At 38.8% G+C, this 17,429-nt stretch overlaps 1 protein-coding gene across 2 annotated transcripts in view; it reads right to left on the bottom strand.

The window, feature by feature from the left end:
* The window catches only part of UBN2 (ubinuclein 2), a 53,510-nt gene extending 36,189 nt beyond the window's left edge, over window positions 1-17,321 (bottom strand). The window contains exons 1-4 of one of the 2 annotated variants that reach the window (XM_026069092.1): window positions 17,235-17,321; window positions 16,566-16,761; window positions 12,567-12,659; window positions 6,411-6,512 (exon numbers count right to left, since the gene is read on the bottom strand). In XM_026069092.1, the coding sequence (XP_025924877.1) occupies window positions 6,411-6,512; window positions 12,567-12,596 (132 nt within the window). In that variant the 5' untranslated portion in view covers window positions 12,597-12,659; window positions 16,566-16,761; window positions 17,235-17,321. Of the gene's footprint in view, window positions 1-6,410; window positions 6,513-12,566; window positions 12,660-14,679; window positions 14,699-16,565; window positions 16,762-17,234 lie in introns of those variants that run through there. The other variant, XM_026069090.1, reaches the window with a different exon arrangement.
* Between the last annotated feature and the right edge of the window lie 108 nt (window positions 17,322-17,429).

The raw sequence follows: 17,429 nt of genomic DNA, 5'->3' as shown, positions 1-17,429 counted from the left end.
GAGTACTTTAAATAAGTGACCTGGGTGGAAGAGCCTGAACTGGAGACATTTTTGAATTTGATCAAAATAAATAGAAGTTTCAGTAACAGTCATATCACCTTTACAATCCTGGAACAGAAGGCTGAACAAGCATTAGAGAAAGACAGAAAAAGAAAAGTAGTGAGAGGATCTGTGAAATACCCTGAGATCATGCAGAAGACTAGTGCAGGAAAGCAGAGACTGTATTAATTGGACAAAGTAAAAGCAAAGGGACATGGTTGTGGATCTGTCATTCATCTTAAGACACCAGGAAGATCATGCAAAGAGGGAGGTGCAAAGAAAAACTTAAAAGCGGAGGCTGAGTGAGAACTCCAGAGAAATCTGATGTTTTTCTACAGGCTTTCAAAACCAAGTTCATTAGGTACAACCACAAAGTACAAGGAAGATGAAAGGAGAGAAAATAAATGATTATCCCCAGTATTTAATAAACAGAACAGGCATTTTCCTTGTGAGCTGATAGGGAGTGAACTGAATTGGTGAGGCTGGGGTAACATGGAATCAAAACAGAAGAATATAGCTGTTGCCAAGTTTGGAGGAGAAAGCATACAGTCAGAGCTGGAACTATTGCCATAAGAAATTAAGAATAAGTAAATGAAAACACAGCAAAGAGTTGGCTGCTAGAGAGTAGAGGAAGCCCTGGAGAACATAAAAGAGACACCAACAATTAAAGACAGTCCACAAGTGAGGAAGCCATGAACTACTGCAGAAGACGAGTATGATCAACAGGCTACATGGCACAGATTCGCAGGAACAAGTCATCCAGAAAGGCAGACTTCATTCAATATACAAATCAGAGTACAAACTATTCCACAGCAGTCAGCAAGTAAGCAATGCGAAGCAAGGTCAGCAAGATGTGGATACATAGCTTACCAGCTGAAGTTTCAATAAGAGTGTATTGGCAATAGCTAAACTAAACTTCATGTTGAATTTTCTTCAGAACTCTTAGTTAAAGCGCATATGACTCTTTCAACTTGGAAATCTTACAAATTAGTTAAGTCTTTTTCTTTGCATTAGCTTTTTTTCCCCCCCACAGAAAATCATAAGCAGCTCTTTTCTGACCCTGTTTAAGGAAAAGAGTTTAACTTTCACAGTGTTCTAATCTTCCTTATTCATTCCAAGATTGAGAATAAAAATTCTTCTCTCAGAGCTACAGACAGACAAGACTTTATACATGATTGACTCCTGCAAACACCAGTTTTGTCCCACTTTAGATCATGGATTCATTCTGCAAAATAAGACTGATGTATTGTCTGACTGCCTAAAAGCAGATCAGTATGTAAGTCCATTTCAACTATCGCCCTTGAGCTACTTATTGCTGTTCTAGTGCCTTCAACTCAATTAAACGTTTAAGTGCGAAAAGTAATCTAAAGGCTTTTTAAAAATAAGTTAACCAATATACCAAGAATGACTAATTTAATAAAGTTTTACAGATTATACCAATTTAGTTCCAAAAATCAAGACCCGCTTATACATAATACTTATTTTATCCTGTATTAATATTGCCTGCTCGTGTGTTCGGATAGTCTAACCACAATTCTCCTCATTCACCTCTTCACCACAGAACAACCTAAAGTATAGATCCTCAAAGAGAGATTTGCTGCAAATATGTACATGTGTTTTTAAAAATGTAGATTATGCTTTATTTGTTGTGAAAGTGGTATTTAGATAAAAGGCAACCAGAGACCATTTTTTTTCCTTGTTCAGGATATTCCTCAGATGGCTCTAACCAACTGTGTTTTTCTATTTTTGATCATCACTAGCCCATTTAATGAAGTCAAGCTACTGAAGTCATGTTGATTATGGCTGCTGTAGCCCAATGAACTGAAGATCTACGTAGTTAACTACGTATTTAAGATACTTCAAACAAACACTATTGATTGATCTCTTAACTATGCCTCTAAAGGTGTAACAAATGAAATGCACTCTTCTAATCTGTCATCTTTTAAGGCTAAATTTTCACACAAAGGCCAAAATTATCTTTTAGAAAAGCAGCATAGTAGAATACACATTATTATCCTGAACAAGGTCAACAGGGAACAATAAATCGCCTTTCTAATCAAGGATGACATCAAAAAGCAAGCAGAACAACACCCCCCCCCCCCCGATTTTTCCATGCTAAAGAAGGTCCTTTTTCACACAATGTATGTGTAAGCTTATGTTTTTAGCTTAAGCTTTTTTTATCCTGTGGAAAAGAGCAGTTGGAACTTGTGCCGCTATAGATTTCTAGGTAGGCAGTTCTCCCTCTGTATTCATCTACCTTACAACAGGGGAAGGTGCTGGCTGGTCTTTTTTTTGAATGCGCAAGTCTTACCTCTGTGTAAGAGTAACTGCATATTTTTTAGTAAACACTGACCACGTATTACCCCATATCCCTCTTCTATACTACACAGCAGAAAGGACAGAAGGCTCTGAGAGACCACCATATTTCCCCAGGATCTGTAATGTCTATATAAAGCTAACATTGCCAGGTAGGTATTCACCAAGTCAAGTATTTGGAGGTCATTGCAACAGCAAGTAGCCCAGCCAAATTAGACACTCATGCACGCGTGAGTGTATGTGTACATGCAGGTGGAATGGGAGTGGGGGGAGCAGAAATCTACAGGAACACCGTTCCACAAGAAACATACCACCTGGCAAGTGACACTATAGCAGAGCCCATTTTGAACACTGAAGCAGTGAGGATGGACAGCTTTCTTTGTAGGTTATGTCCATTTTGTGTGTTACTATTGCAGAGGTCTGTTAAGGTAAGCAAAGATTAGAACTTTTCAGACTAACTGCTACAGAGCAGTTAGAAATAATAGCAAGGTGGTCTTGACTTAAATTATCTGGATTAAAGAGTTCAGCACCCACTGAACAGTCAAAATAATCAACATAAAAAGATCCTCTGTACAGACTGAAACATGGATTTCTGACCTGTCTGCAGTTCTGTTCAGAGAGGAAAATCCATTTCTTCCAAATGGGACCAGCTAATAAGATTATCCAAGAAGGCAGGCAGCAAGGTAAAAAAAACTGAACAGCATATACACCAGGTATGTCCAAAGAAAACAGCAACATGTAACCGTACACTTTTTGCTATAAGAGGAAACAAGTCTGAAGAAAGAGCGGACACAGGAACTGAAGGTACCACTTAGGGTAATATGTACCCAAGACCCTTTCTCCAACATTTTCCTTTGGCTGGCTTCATGTTTGAGTCCTCTGAACTGCCCTTCGGGAGCCCCTGCCTTTCTATGTTCAGTAGCCCCAAGGACTTTGACAGTCTGAATACAGCCATACTGCAGAAGTTTCAACTATGCTGTAGGGAAGTATTGATTCTTTCCAGAGTAAGCAATGAAAGCAGAACTGCAAGATCAGTAAGAAGAATCTCATTCAAGATTTTCTCCTCTCACAGAGGAGAGACACTGGCAATTTAGCTTACTAAACAGTCTAAACTCCACCCCATTCTCTTTTAGGGCAGGTACCAATGTACTTTCAGGAGTCTGACAGGAAAAACCTCTTCTGCTTAGGAGAAGTCCCCTTCTATCAGCACCTTCCAAGAAGCTTCCTCCAGAAATGCATGCCCTGTAGCAGTCTGGACTCCAGTGCTAGAGAGTCCCTCACCTGGGAACCATGTCATTGGTAGATTCCCAGCACTTAACCCTGATTTTAAAAGAGTCACACCAAAAAAGGAGCAGTTACTTTCCTATATCCTTAGAGAACCAAGTATACTACAAAAAAAATTATATTACATTATATATATATATGCACACATATGTTACATATGCAGAATTGCTTACTTGGAAATAGACACAAAGAGCAAATGAACTCTGCTTCCTTTACTACAGTGTGTTTGCTAAAAAAAAAAAAAGGCTTAGAATTTGATTGCTTTGATTTCTTCAACAACATTCGGTGGCATTACCTACAAATCTGGTTTTAGAAGGAAAATCTCTCTAAATATAAGGAGCAAGTCTGTTTCAGTGCCAAGGAGCTCAGTATTTGTTTCACATCTGAGACACAACAAAAAAGACTAAAATTCTAAGAAGCTTTCAGTTTTGCAGGGAATAAACAGGGAGACAACAGGACTCCAATCCTGGAGCAATTCAAGAGGCACTCATACTCATTTTTCAAGTGTCTGTGCCCAAGACATTGCTTTTTTGTGTCAGAAAGCATCCTTCCTTCTGGAAGATAAGCCTAGGCTGGGCCTGCCTGAGACGTCTCTCAAGGTACACTATGATTTAATAGCTGGCCACATAGAAGATGAACAAACCAGACATGAAGGCTTTCCTTCTGAACATTTTTCCATTTGCATCTGATAGAGATGGAATGAGAGGTTTTGTTGAACTTAACTCCTACATTATGGAATCCTTAAGCTCTGCAACAGGAAGTTAGACTAGCAGCTGGTATACAGTGCTTTTTTCTGCTTTTATATATAGAAATGGGGATGAAAGCAGAACTGAGAGGTGGCCTCTCAATAGTCTGTATTTGTAATGAAGACACAAGGCAAAATGATTTGTTCAGGAGAGCAGTCTTTAAAGAATACACCATTCTCCCCAGTAGCTTCCACAGCTACCACACGACACAACCATCTGGTCCTCTAACAACTGCCTTTTGTATCTCTTGCCAGACTCCTTGCAAGAACATACCAGAAGTGCTCCTACAGATCTAGTGGGATCTGCTGCTGACAACAGCAGCCCTGGAAGCAGGCACAGTATCAAAAATAGCCTGCTAGATTCAAGTAAGGCATCGAGAGAGTCCTGTACTATGACTAGTAGATGATCACTGAATGTTATCTGAATTCAGATATCAGACCCATGATAAGCCATGATAAATTCAGAAATCAAGATACAACTCAGGTCCTGTATCACAAAATTTCGAAACTGAAGACAGTTATCTTGAGCAACACTGAGAAAACAGATAAGCCTAAAAACTACTGGTTTCTCAAAGGAAAGCAGCGCATCATCTTCTGTGGTTACTGAGCAAGTTACCGAGCTGAAGATGAGAATCTGAAATTGGACAGGACATACTAAGTCTTACTATGAACCTTGATACAGTCACAGTGGCACAAACAAAAGCTGAGGGGTATGACAGGATAGTTTAATATAGGTAATTTCAACTAAAATTTTAGTCTACACCAAGACTAACAAATACAAGCCAAGATAAGCATCTACAGCAAACTTATTTTTCACACAACTTGTTCATGTGCCTTCAGACTGACTTTATCAAAACTAACAATACACAAAGACAAGCTCAGCCTGCAATCCACTGTGGTGAACAGCTGAGGTCCTTTTGAGCAAGAAGGTATCAGTTCTACAGCATGCCTCCTACGCACCCCACACCATTAACAGCAATATTCAGTCCAACAGCTCTATGCTAGAGACCTCACAGTTCAGTGTTCACAGAAGTCCTTAAAAAGGACTTATAATTTCCCAGATCTAATATCCCATTCAAATTGAGGAGCAGCATAACATATATGCTAAGTAACATACTACTCTGATGCTTTCTTACTCTTTTCCTCACAACTCCTTTTCATCACCTTTTCTCTCCCACTCAACTTTCAGCCCCCTCCTTGCAGCTGTTTTGTCCAGTGTCACTCAACAGGTAAAGACAGTGGAGGAGACTGAAGGCTGGCTTACCTGACTAAACAGTACACCTAATTCTTCCTGGCACTGGGTAAAGGTGCGTCATAGGAGGTTCCCAATATCATCCATTCTTCTGAGCTGCTTCTTCCACATTGTCATGATTTCCTAGATCACCTCTAAGATTTAAGTGCCCTCTTACAAGCTTCCAAGTATCCCTGATATTACCTGCATCTAACTAATGCCCTTTTATCTCATTTGAGACAGTGTTGTTTTTGGAAAATATTCAAATAAAATGTTGCAAAATCCTGCTGTTTAACCAAGCTGTTCTCTTTCAAATTTTTCAGATACACTCAGTGTATATGTTTAAAAACCTGTAAGAATATGGTGATTATTTTGGTAGCAGAACAGCATCCCTATCTAATGCAGGGAATCCAACACCAGTAATCTACTAGTAATCCAGACAGCTGGTACAAGAAAGCAAACAGAGCCAGTGTAATTTCACAGCCCATGATAAGTGAAGTGTATGAATAGGGACAATTTTATTCCTAAAACTGAAAATCTTAAAATACATTTGAAGAAAATTAAATACATGATATAGTAATAGCTTTCGTAAATCTTCCAATGGCTCACAATGCCTGAATGAGACTACAGTAAATACAGTAGTTCCTTGGATGCCTGAAGTAATGCATCCTTTGGATCCATATGCCAGTTACACATGGGCACAAAGTATTTCCCCTTACCTTTCTTCTTTCTTTAGGAAGAAAAAGTAAAATATTGTTTTTATTTCTTGTTGCTGCTTTAATAAGGCTTACTTACCGCTTCAGAATTATCTATGAAAGGGTCCGTTTCATCATAACCATAACCTATATCAATCAGATCCTGCAGGCGATCCTTCCGATGTTTGTGGGGCTTTCCACCCTGAAAACAAAATAAATGTTAGATCATTAGGGAGAGGAAAAACAATGTACTAAATATTAAAATCTGTGAAACAGATGGCATTAAAGGGATGGTCATTCAAGGAATTAAGAGTTTTGCTTTCTTGCATGTCTCTGAGACAGTCTAGATGACTAAAAATTAGAAGGCATAACTCTCCAGAGACTGTTTTCTCATACAAATTACGAGTTCCTGCAAATGTGCTGAAATTCTTTACAATAGTCTCACCAGAATCATCCCTGTAAGGCATTCACTAGCCACTTGGTTTCCAAGTGACTGAGACCTTCATAATATTTCCTATTTAGAGATGTTTCATTGACCTATGTTTTTAAAGTTTTCACTAGTGGTAAAAGGACCGGTATAATTTAGAAAGTTTAAGTTTTTCAGTATGTTACAGAGTCATTACAAAGGAAAACACAAATAGCCTAGCATTCACTAACACACTCTCCCTCACAAGATAGATTGCTTCTGTCCAGAAAAGTGAAGACTAAGCCAAAAGAGAAACATGTAGATCTGTTACTTGCAGATATGGTGCATATGAACTTTCAAGAAGTTTTAGCATTCATTTAACTTAACTGAAGAAAAACATCACGGAGATAAAATCCTTTGAAATGCAAGAGCTATCACCACAATTGGTAAGACCAAACATGAAATGGTTACTTGAGTAACTTCAAGCCAGAAATTGCAGCTTAAATTGTAGGTTCACTTACCTCCAGGAGATTATCCTGTTGAATACTTTACTAATATGCAAGTGTTACTGTTAATGTAAGTGAAATAATAAGAAATCATATCCAGCTCAAACAGACAGAATTCAGGAAATCTAAAGCCATCCAAACTTGTCAATATAAAATTCTTAAAGACAGCATCCTCCAAAAGGCATCACATTCACTAAAATGGCAACTTTTTTTTTTTGCATATGTTCATGACAACTTGCCCCTGAAGCTTCTCACACTGCATTCTGCAGTTCTAAGCATGTTTAGAATAAGTACAAGTCTTTTCATTTGTGAGATACAAGTATCACAGCGCACTCATTACTGCGAGCAGGCTGAAACTTCCTTTGAACAGTGTCTGCCTTGCTCTATGAAGAATGTAAGCATCTGAACACCTGCATTTTAATAATACTTTGTAATCGAGTTTGAGTTCCTACGTATGTTCTTGCAAGCAAACAGGAATCTCTCAAGTAGAATTAAATAGATATATCAGATAGTTGTAGGGAAAAAAAAACAAAAAACAAAAATGAATTTTTAATTCAGGTTTTCAAACTTTATAACACTATTCCTAACCTTTCTTATCAGTCCTATCACCCTCCTACACTCACTCAGCTGGTCAAGCATCTGAATGATTGCATGTCCCCAAAACATGTAGTACATTTAAGAGTTTACAGAGAAGAAAAAAGAAATCTTAGAAATAAGAAAAAAAAAAATCTTAGAAATAGAGGTAGTATTTAAGAATTCTCACTGTTGAATTTCCACTATATATCATGCAAAAGCTTATTTAGTTGTCATGATTGACTGAGGCACCTGCAGGGTGTCTCAAGAACGCTACTTAAACTATACTTCACCTCTACTTATCTCTTTAATGAGTATAGTGTAATTCATCTCTGTACCAGATCTCTTCCTAAGTCCAAGTAACTATGGGTGAAACACTCAGAAGGCCTACATGATTGTTTGTGCGCCCATAATCATTTTCCAGCAACAGATATTTCAGAGTACAGGCATAAAAATAAAAAATTTTTCAATACCTTCTTACTGCCTGGTATTCATAAAATCATGATGTAGATATAGGACAAAGTTAACAAATGAAACAGAAGGCTCGTAAGAGCACAATGACTAAAACCAGGCTCAAAGCAATAAGCTTATACATATTCAGGTATACGAAAATATCTGAACCACTGTGTGTATAGTTAAAGAATTTCCTTCAGGTCTGATTGTACCCAGTTACGTTTAAGGGAGTGTGTTGAAAAGTCTGTAGGGTCAAGACTTTAAGGACGCAAGAGTACAGCAGAAAAACGGAAGGATTATCTGCATCAGTGTTTACTACAGAGCAGTTCAGGGAAATTTTCCCACTGAAGCCCTTAACTTCCATCTCTCCCAAAATAGTTCCTCCAACCTTCATGTCAAAACATAAGCAGGCATGATACTAGGGCAAGTTAAGATATTTAGTTCCTGAGACTGCAGATGGTATTCAAGCAAGTGTTCAAGAAATTCAAATGGGAACTCAACAGATTAAAACTTGAGTTACATGACAAAGTTAAATGACCTTTGTACAACAGGACTAGAACGCAACAAATACAATACCAATTTTTAAAGAGTCTTCCAATGGCCCAAAGGGAGTCCACAAGCCAGTAAACCTGACCTTTATTACTGGGCAAGTTAACAGAAGTTATAAAGAGCAGAATCAGAATGTATATCAAAAGGATACACATTCCAGGGCAGAAGAGAATTTTGAAAGAAGGAAGTCCTACTTCAAAAGCTTTAAATAAGGTCCAAAGATGCTTAAAGAAAAAAAGCTACCATGGGATAAGAGGAAAGGCCTACTGGCTTAAGGCTAGGAAACAAAGGGTAGCAATAAATAGCTCACTTTGGCAAAGAAAGTCATCAGTCGTATCACCAAGGAACCTGTACTTTTCATCTTCAGAGAGAGAGGGCTAACAGTGGGTGTGTGTGGAGGGGAAACGCACAAAATTTGAGAGGACAAAATCAGTCAGGAGAGTGAACAAAGTGCAACTGAAGAATCACTGAAAGACTTCATAGTTGGTCAGTACTCAGTATGATAAATGATCAATTGAACTCAATATTAATAAAAGCCAGGTAATGCACACAAAGAAAGCACAACCTCAGCAACAACAAAGATGTGCTCTCAATTTGTTATGCTGCTCAGGAAGCACCGGAATTGTTATGCACAGTACTCTAACATCTGGTCAAAAAAACAAAACAAAACACCACCACAAGACTGGTCAAAAGAAAAGAGCACTAAGACTTATGAAGCAAGGTGCAGAAAAAAACCATAAGTCATCATTGTATCACTGATAAATCAGATCATCCTACCATTGATATGCTTTCATTTAAAAAAGAAATTAGAACAAAAAAATGGAAGAAAGCAAGGCAACAAGAATGTCTGAAGGTAAAAAAATCCAACTCCTATACAAGAACAGAATGTTAAAACACTTCAGCTGAGAAAAGAAAGGGTTGGGTTCAGATGATAGTGTCAGAATTACATGCAGCATGAAGAAGGCGAACAGGAGACAATTCTTCATTGTTTCTCACAGCACAGGGGCTATGGAGCACTTTGAACACATTAGCCAATGGGTCTAAAACAAAGTATGTTTTCATATGATGTAATCAACATGGTACTCATTGCCATGGAACACAATCTCAGACATATCAATGAACTCAGAAAATGATTAAGCAAGTTCATAGGAGAAAACTATATGAAGGGCAGTTAAACACAGAGCCTTTGACCAGGGAAGAAATTAAACCAGATTTCTAGAAATGCACACTGAAAAAAATATCAATGCACACTTATACTGTGCTAAACTTTCAAGTATGAGATTCCACTAGTGTCAGAGGACTATGCTACCATGCATTAAATGGACTTTTGTTCTGATCCAGTAAAGATTCTTACATTATGTAAAATATCGTCCAAGATTCAGTATCACGTTTTTACAATACACAACATGCCAGGGTGGTAGGCCCAACAAGCAGCCATTAGTTTGGCTTTGTCTAGAGAAATAACAAGAGAAATCTAAAGAACGAGAAACATTCAGAACAGATTTCTATGCTACTGTTTTAAAATTTGAATTCACCCATTCATTCAAAAAAAGTTCTTAATAATCAAGCAAGCAAATGCTACACTAACTTTATGCATCTTGTTTTATGAAAAATTATTTATTCAATATATCTTTTTTGTAGAATCAGCAAGATATACTGTACTGGGTATGAGTAAAGGAATTTACTTGAAAATAAGTAAAAATAAGCCTAAAGACGACTGTTTTTGATGTGCATCAAATTTTCCGAAAAGAATGCAGAATCAATGCAAAGTTAACAGCTGCCATACACACTACGATTAAAAAGATCATTTGGCTCCACTTTAAATGGATATAGACAAATAATACCTAATTACTTTAAGAAGAAACTAGTACTTTCCTGCAAATTCAAAGAAAAACCACTACTTCATTCGCATACAATCAATGATCACTTTTAGTATAAAGTATTGTTAGAGAGAAGAGAACGGGTATTTACTTTAGGGGATCCTTGTTCTAGTATAAGCTATGGAGCAAATGTCTCTCCGTAAGATTTACGAGAAGGCTGGATGTTGTCAGAACATGAGCAACTGTACTGGATCAGTGTACAAAGATGTAATCCCACTGAGCATGGAGGGTAAGCAGAGACTGATTGTTCTTGTACTGGAAGAGAGAAAGAACAGGGAGTATCTAACAAAAGAACTATCAATCACTAGCCACCCTCTATGCTTAGTGGTCCTAATCTGGTAAATTCTTCTTTGTACAGAAGCCATTTCCTTTATGAGATTTTTCTTTTTTTGGGCAGGGTGGTGGTGGGTGGGTTAAGGTGTGGCAGGGAATGACATAAAGGCAAGAAATCAAAAGTGCAAGCAGTATTCAAGATATGAATACACTGTGGATTTAGACGGTGGTTTAATGATAGTTTCTATTTCGTTATCTGTTTCTTTCCTAACAGTTACAAATATTCTAGTTTCCTTTTTTTTTTGACTACTGAGCATTGAACTGAGGTTTTTATAAATCTAGTAACACCATATCTTGTCCATAAATGGCAATCCTCATCTCAGATGTATGTGTAAATGTATATGTAACATTAGAATTTCTTCCACCACTACCACTCCCCACATACATCGCTTTACATTCTCTACATTGACTTTCATCTGCTATAGTTATGCAGCTTGTTTCATGACATTATAAAGCCCATAACATATATTATGGAAATGAGTTCTATAGAAAAGTACAGTTGAAAGATTTCTCTTCAAGTTAAAAAAAAGTTATTCAAATGAAGACCAAACAGTATTATGAAATTGTCTTCTCTGTACACTGTTATATATTGAGTTTATGTCAATCCCTCCAAAAGATGACAATGGTTCTTTTCAATTTAAGAATTTCTTCTCCTACATATCACAGCTAAGATAACATGAAATAGCAATTACTTCTGTAAAATATAGACCAACGCTCAAGGAAATCTGCCTTTGCCAGAGAAAATCCAAAGAAATTGGACAAACAACACTTAGTTCATATGTTAACAAAAGATACAAATAACTGTTGTTGCTTCCTTTTACTAATAAGGTGCTGTATTAGTAATCCAGACTATCAACATGTCTAAGCATGATGATTAGTTTTGATTGCCAGCTCAGAATTAATCAACCCACCCTACCTGTATGAATTCTTACAGACCTGTTTGGGTGTGGTTTTAGTCAACATTTTCTGACTTCTACCTCCATTTATTAGTGAAAGCCTCTTCACATTGCTACCTAGCGCTGCTCAAGTCATTCATGCTATGCTTTCAGGAGTCAGCAGAGTACCTTTAGGCAGCTGGCAGCTACAAGAAACTCATCAAGTGATGACTTATTCATTCAACAATAACTTCCTATGGAAGCATTCCAAACTAGGCACAAATGCATCAAGATTCATTTGTATTTAGCACAAAACAGAAGAGCTGTTTAGCAGTGCACAACAGCATTACATAAGAATTCTTTCCTCCAGCTCAGTATTTATCATGAATATTGACCTGCATCTACTACTCAGTTGTATTTATATAGGAAGCTTTTCCAAGAAAAGCCTCACAAGCTATAACACCCTATAAAAAAAAAAATGTATTTAACAACAGATTCATCTAATAAGCCTGTAGCAGCTTCAAGCCACTTAGATGAAATATAATGACAGTCAACTGACATGTACAGAAATTATCTGACATTAGCAACTCTATTCAGGAAAAAAAATGATGCTGCATAGACGTTAACATCAGAAATTACTACAAAATATTTGTATATTTTAACACAGGTACAGTAACTCACATATTTTGCCTCGAACTTCTTGGCTAGCATTTCTACTTCATGCCGCTCACGTTGTTCATCATTAAATGGATCTTCTGAGTGAACCGATTTCTTCTGAAAGAGGCAGAAGTTAAATGTTCATTCCATTTTACAAGAAACACAAATAGGATGCATCTAATGAAAAAACATTACATGTCAATAAATTATGCTCTGATGATTGTCTAAGTAGTCAGGACTTGTACTAAGAGATCCATATACTTACTTTACTATCTAAAAATGAGTTTGACTTATTCAAATTATCACTCAATTAGTTATCTTCTCCTGATGAATAGACAAACAAACGAGTTAAAAAAAACAAAACAAAAAACCAAACACACACAGGCTCAGATTCATATTTGCCCAGGCATTCCACTACAACCTCAGCTGAAAGCACGAGCATGAGACAAAACTAGAACTGATTGAGGTTCAAAGAGGAAGAACCACCTCTGAATATAACTTTTTCGCCACTACTTCCATTGGTGCCCATTTGCTGTGATCCTTTAAGACACAATACACAAGATGTACTTGGTATGCTAATCAACAAGGAAGCAACTAGAAGACTGTAAAGCTCAGTAAGTCATAACCATAACTAGCAATATAACTCCCCGAGCTCTTATGTTACTTTTTCTTGATAACGATGGTAGTAATCACAGCATAAATTCTACAAGCCTGCCGCCACAGCAGCCACAAGAATAATGAAGATTTAATATTGCAGTTGTATGAATAAGCAGGACGTACCACCTTTAAAAAAAAAAAAGAGATTTCACTGACAAGAAGTCAATGAACAGTAATCAAGAGTAGAAATTGTGTTTGTTTAGCAATAAGGTATTGCAGAAAAACAGGGCTGCATTCTCCAAATTAGAGGTTTTATATAAAACACAGTAACTGATAGAATAAAAAATGTACTATGATGTTAAATTGAGGTGGAATGGAGTTAAGCCTTTTATGAAGGTCAAATAACTTTACTGCTTATGGACCACCCACCAATAAATAAATCAAGACTTGTGTTAGACTAAGAACAAAAAGCAACATTCTAAGCTCACAGAAAGGCTCCCTCTACAGTAAGGAAAGCCAATATATTGACTAAGTGGTGACCAAATAATGACAAAGTAGCTCAACAGTATTAAGACCAGTGCAATGAGGCAGTGAAGCTGAGCTGAACTGCAGAGACCACATAGTTATCTTGCATCTTCTAAACTGATTACTTAGATTAAAAAAGTAGAAGAGGTTATAGCTAATCTCAAAACATCTAACAAATTATACACATATTTTCTGCAGGCATAGCTAAATATAAAATATTGCTCAATTTATGCAACACCCTTTTTCTGTTGTAGCTGGGAAAAATCTATTCTCTATCTTCTGCTAGGAAAATGCTTTTTGAATTGTGAAGTGAAGACAAGGTTGAAGCCAGAGGTCAAGTAAAATTTTATACTTAAGCATTAATTTGCCTCCGGCCACAAAACCCTCAAAGCTATAGCTGACCATATCACTCTGGTTAATTAAACCTTACAGGACTCTCAAATTCCAGAAAGTTTTAGTTTTGACAATTTCTAAGGACTCTGATGGACAGCTCTCTTGGATCTGGCAGTAACTTTAAGATATTACTACTTCAGCACCTTTAGAACAGGCCTGGCAGAAGTCAACTTGGGCTTCTGGCTCATCTGTTTTGAGTTTGGTTCTACACACCAAGCTTCAAACTGCACCAGCGGAAAAGGGAATGCACACATTCACTTCTGCCAGTTCTGAAGAGGCAGATAACTTCTTTAGATGCACTAACAAAAACCTGTCATTCACATGCCATAAGCTTAAAAAAAAAAAAAAAAGGAATTACACCAGAAGATGAATTCTACCAATAACCCTATCACAGGACGGTCTCTTTATCCAGGCAAAACAGCAGAACAAGGACAATACAAGCTTATATCATGAACATTTCCACCAGCTTCTGATTCAGGCTGGAAACCCAACTCCAGAATAAGAAAAGCAGCACATTCATCCTGTCAAATAAGTTTTGAGGTTCTCTGGAGTTTGACTAGGAGGCCTATTAAAGCAGTGTTTGAAAATATTCCTATGCACCAGTCAGAATTATAAAACACACCATTAAAAGTCCTTCCTTTCTCCAGAAGCAGGCTGTTCTGGGAGCTTTTCTTGGTTGCTCCAGTTCTGAACAACACTAAAAGACATAAGGACATGTTCCCAACTGTGTAATATCAAATTTTCAATGGGAATAGTTACAAGGAAATCGAGCAACTTCTTGTAAGGGATAAGGAGCAAACAAAAGCCTCCAGAAAACCCAGTCAATCTTCACCCTACAATAATAACTTGCATAACTAAGTTTATGTGAACTGTTCATTTTAAACTGATTCACTGCTAAAATAACAGCAAATTTTGAAATCTAGAACTCCACTTAAAGTCAAAGCATTACCTGCCAACTAGTTACTACCTGCTTGGAAAGAGTAAATCGCACAAATTCTGTAGAAAAGTGGTAGAAGACGTAAGTTCCTTGGTCAATCTTTACTTTAACAAGGTAGTTTTCTCTGTTGCATTAACACATAGCTCTTCTACTCTCTGTTGCATTAACACGTAGCTCTTCTACTCCACAAGTAGGATCAGTATTCCTTTCACCACTTTTCCTAACATCTTTAGGACTTCGCACAGGTTACATATTTTGTTGATCTGAGAATGACCTGCATCATGCAAGGCAGATTTCCCCTCTTTTTTCACACAGACTGATACAAAACTAAGTTTCAGCTACCACATCAGAGTAGCATTTCCAGCTTCAACTGTACACCAAACAAGAAGGTTAAATAGACTAGTTTGAAAGAGGAATAAAAATTCAAAATCACTTTAAAAGGATGGCAATTTATGACACTTTTACATAGTCAGTTGATTGTTTCACACAGTCCAGCAAGAGACAGGACATTATGATCCATTCATTTTCAAGTTGGACTCTACACTGAACTGGAAAACAGAAGGGTTTTCTTATAAGTCATGTCCATTTTTTTTAAGCTTCACTACTTCTATCTTAAAAGCACATACTCTGATCTCAATTGTACCAAAATCCACTAAATTGATGTCTGTTGCATCCTCCTGCCCCGAGATGTGAAAGTCATCTCAGAACTTCATCAAAAATACAATTTTCCTAGATATATTCTGATTATGCAGTTAATTAACATATTACCAACCTATAGAAAAGCTAGTTATGGAATTGGGAAAAGGCAAGGGAAAAGTCAACCTCCACACACTGAGCTATACTAACACAATCACCATCCTCCCACAGGAACTGCTCAGAAAGATGGTATTTTAGACCAGCGCTACAGTAATTCAGAGTAGTCAAAACTGGAATTGTTTGCCTACAACAGCTGTAGGATGGGATGAACAAAATGAACCTGTTAACTCGCATGGGAAGATCTCAGATGGATTATTAACATCAGTCATTGACTTTTCTTTTACATTTGAAGGCAATCCAATTTATACCCCACCCACTAAAGAGCAAAAAGTGAACAGGGTGGTAATTACAGATATGGCATCATCATCGTCATCTAGAAACACTCTGAATCATAACACAGAGGTTTTCACCATTTTTTCAGTTTGTGCTGGATTTACAGATTCAATGGTGATATCAGTACTGGCACTTGAGGCTTGCTTTTAATTTTCACCAGAACTATCACCAGCTTCTCAGTGGCACTTATTTCCTTACTCCTGTCCTTTCCAAGAAGTCCCTAAAGTTTTCGGTGCACTGAAATTAAGAGGAGCCACAACTATTGAAGTCAACTGCAAACTTCACCAGTATCCTCAACTCACTATGGTGACAGGCTTAAGGACATGCATCTCTCCATCCTACTTTTATTCCCTGTTGATTGGCTAAGGATGCTTGCTTCCTCATAACATTGTCTGCACAAGCTTTTTTCCCCCCCCTTGAAAAATGAAGCAGTTCCGAGAGCCAAATATTTTCTGTTTGGAGGAACAGGAAAAGTAAAGTACTTTCTTTTTTTTCTTTCTTTCTTGAATGAATGAAGTTTCAAACAGTTACAGGAGTGATCGTGGTTTGAACAACACGAACTCTCATCCTCTTCCATCCCTCCAAAAGACGGTAGAAATTCACCTCCAGCACTAGTACCACTCACTACACTGCTCCACAAGGCTTGTAGCGGAGCAAGGCTAAAAACTCTTCATTTACCTATAGAGAATTTGGGAAAAGAGACCGGCATAGTAACACTTCCATTCGGCTGCCGGAAAAAAAGCTCCCAGGAAGAAGCAGCAACACTACCGCTGCCCAGGCAGGCAAGGTGAGGGGAAAAGAGGTGGGTTAAGACGAGGGGCACAAAACGCCGGCGCTCCCCCCTCCCCAGCGGCCGGGGGCTCCCGGGAAAGCCGCACCAGAGCCCACGGCCGGCCCGGGGCGACAAGTGCGGAGCCTCCGCTTCCCCCACGGGCCCAGGCTCAAAGCCAGGAGGAGCCGGAGCGGCGTCGCGGCCCCGGATTTCCCTCCCGGGCGCTGCACCGCCCCGCCCCGCCGGGGCCCGGCCCCCCCCCCCCGGGCCGGACGGGGCGAGCGATAACGTTATCCGCAGGGCCGGGGCAGCGGGCAGCGCCGCGCCACACCGCGCCGCGGGGCCCGGCCGCAAGCGGGGGGAAGAGGAGGTGCCATACCCGCGAGTCCCGGCACAGCAGCAGCTCTGGGTAGCTGAACTCCACGCAGCCCTCCTCCGTGGGGTCCTTCAGCACCACCTCCAGGCGCACCGTCTGGCGCAGCGGGAGCGCCTCCTGCGGCGGCGGCGGCTCCTGCCGGCTGCTCTGGCGCGGCGGCGGCGGTAGCTGCGGCGGCGGCGGCTCCGGCCGGGGGGG

Source organism: Apteryx rowi, unplaced genomic scaffold, assembly GCF_003343035.1.
Source record: "Apteryx rowi isolate R43461 unplaced genomic scaffold, aptRow1 scaffold_287, whole genome shotgun sequence".
Classification (NCBI taxonomy): Eukaryota; Metazoa; Chordata; class Aves; order Apterygiformes; family Apterygidae; genus Apteryx; species Apteryx rowi.
The sequence above is the reverse complement of the archived record's forward strand: the minus strand, read 5'-3'. Positions and strand labels throughout refer to the sequence as shown.